At 40.4% G+C, this 1,066-nt stretch overlaps 1 protein-coding gene across 1 annotated transcript in view; it reads left to right on the top strand.

The window, feature by feature from the left end:
* The window catches only part of LOC111929852 (alpha-1-antitrypsin-like), a 6,763-nt gene extending 5,899 nt beyond the window's left edge, over nucleotides 1–864 (top strand). The window contains exon 6 of the mRNA XM_023927632.2: nucleotides 719–864. Within this exon, the coding sequence (XP_023783400.2) occupies nucleotides 719–864 (146 nt within the window). The remainder of the gene's footprint in view (nucleotides 1–718) is intronic.
* Nucleotides 865–1,066: the final 202 nt, after the last annotated feature.

Here is a 1,066-nt window from a genome sequence, read left to right as displayed (position 1 = left end):
AAATTAGGACTAGAACTGATCTGATGTATAATTAACAAATAAAAAAATCTGCTGATAAGTTCTTCTTTACTTCAAAACAGACATTTGAGTACAAATATTATCATTTTTACAAAATTACTCAGCCCAAGTAGGCAGCCATGGGGTCTTCATATACATATGTACATATATTATATGCACATATACACATATACACACACATATACATATATATATACATATATATATATATATATATACATATATATATATTTTCTGTGTAGTTATCATGGTGTCAGGGTTTTTTTGTATGCAGATACAATTTCCTGCTGTTGGCTGAAAAACTTCCTGTGTCTCCCATTTCCTGTCCTCGCCTCACAAACCGTAAGTCTATCCTTTTCAGCTGGGGAACTCTTCTTCCCCTCCCTCTCATTCCACTGTGAATCCCAGAAGTCTCCTTCATCTTTGAAGTCCTTCCAGGGCAAGGGAAACAGAGACATAGAGCTGATACATTTCCTCTCCTAGATGGTGGATGCTACTTGGTAAAGAATAATCCTTTTCCTTCTAGCTTGACAACTGCCTTCTATCAGCTTCAAACCTTGCTCCCTTCTGCACTTCTCATTATTTGCTGCAGAGCAAGGGGCCCAACATTTCTGGCAAGGCAAGAATTTAGTTTTTGTGTCAGTGAAAGCTGCACATTATTGCACAGATTGTCATCTTTAATGGTCTTGTGCATGCACAGTAAAGCATGGGTTCCTAGGAGAACCAGATGTGGCAACACTCACCCTCTGCTGCCAGAAACTGGTGACAGCAGCTGGAGTCCGCATGCCAGCTGATCATATTGACCTCCATTCTCTTCAGTGCCTCCAAGAGGATTCTCTCCACTAAGCTGACGTTCAGGGTGCAGAAAATTGACTTGGGCACCTTCCTGAGGGCTGAGTAGGCAGAAGCCAACATTACCAACTGCCCCATGTGAAGGGAAAATTGTGCTGCAACAAGTTAATTAAATTAACTGGCAATTAAAAATAGAGTAGGATAGTAGTAAAGACATAGTTGAAACCACCTTTCCCCCAACCTCTTCCTTGTTCCA

Source organism: Cyanistes caeruleus, chromosome 6 (assembly GCF_971803275.1).
Source record: "Cyanistes caeruleus chromosome 6, bCyaCae1.hap1.1, whole genome shotgun sequence".
Taxonomy (NCBI): domain Eukaryota; kingdom Metazoa; phylum Chordata; class Aves; order Passeriformes; family Paridae; genus Cyanistes; species Cyanistes caeruleus.
Note: the sequence above shows the minus strand (reverse complement) of the source record. Positions and strands in the feature narration are given on the sequence as shown.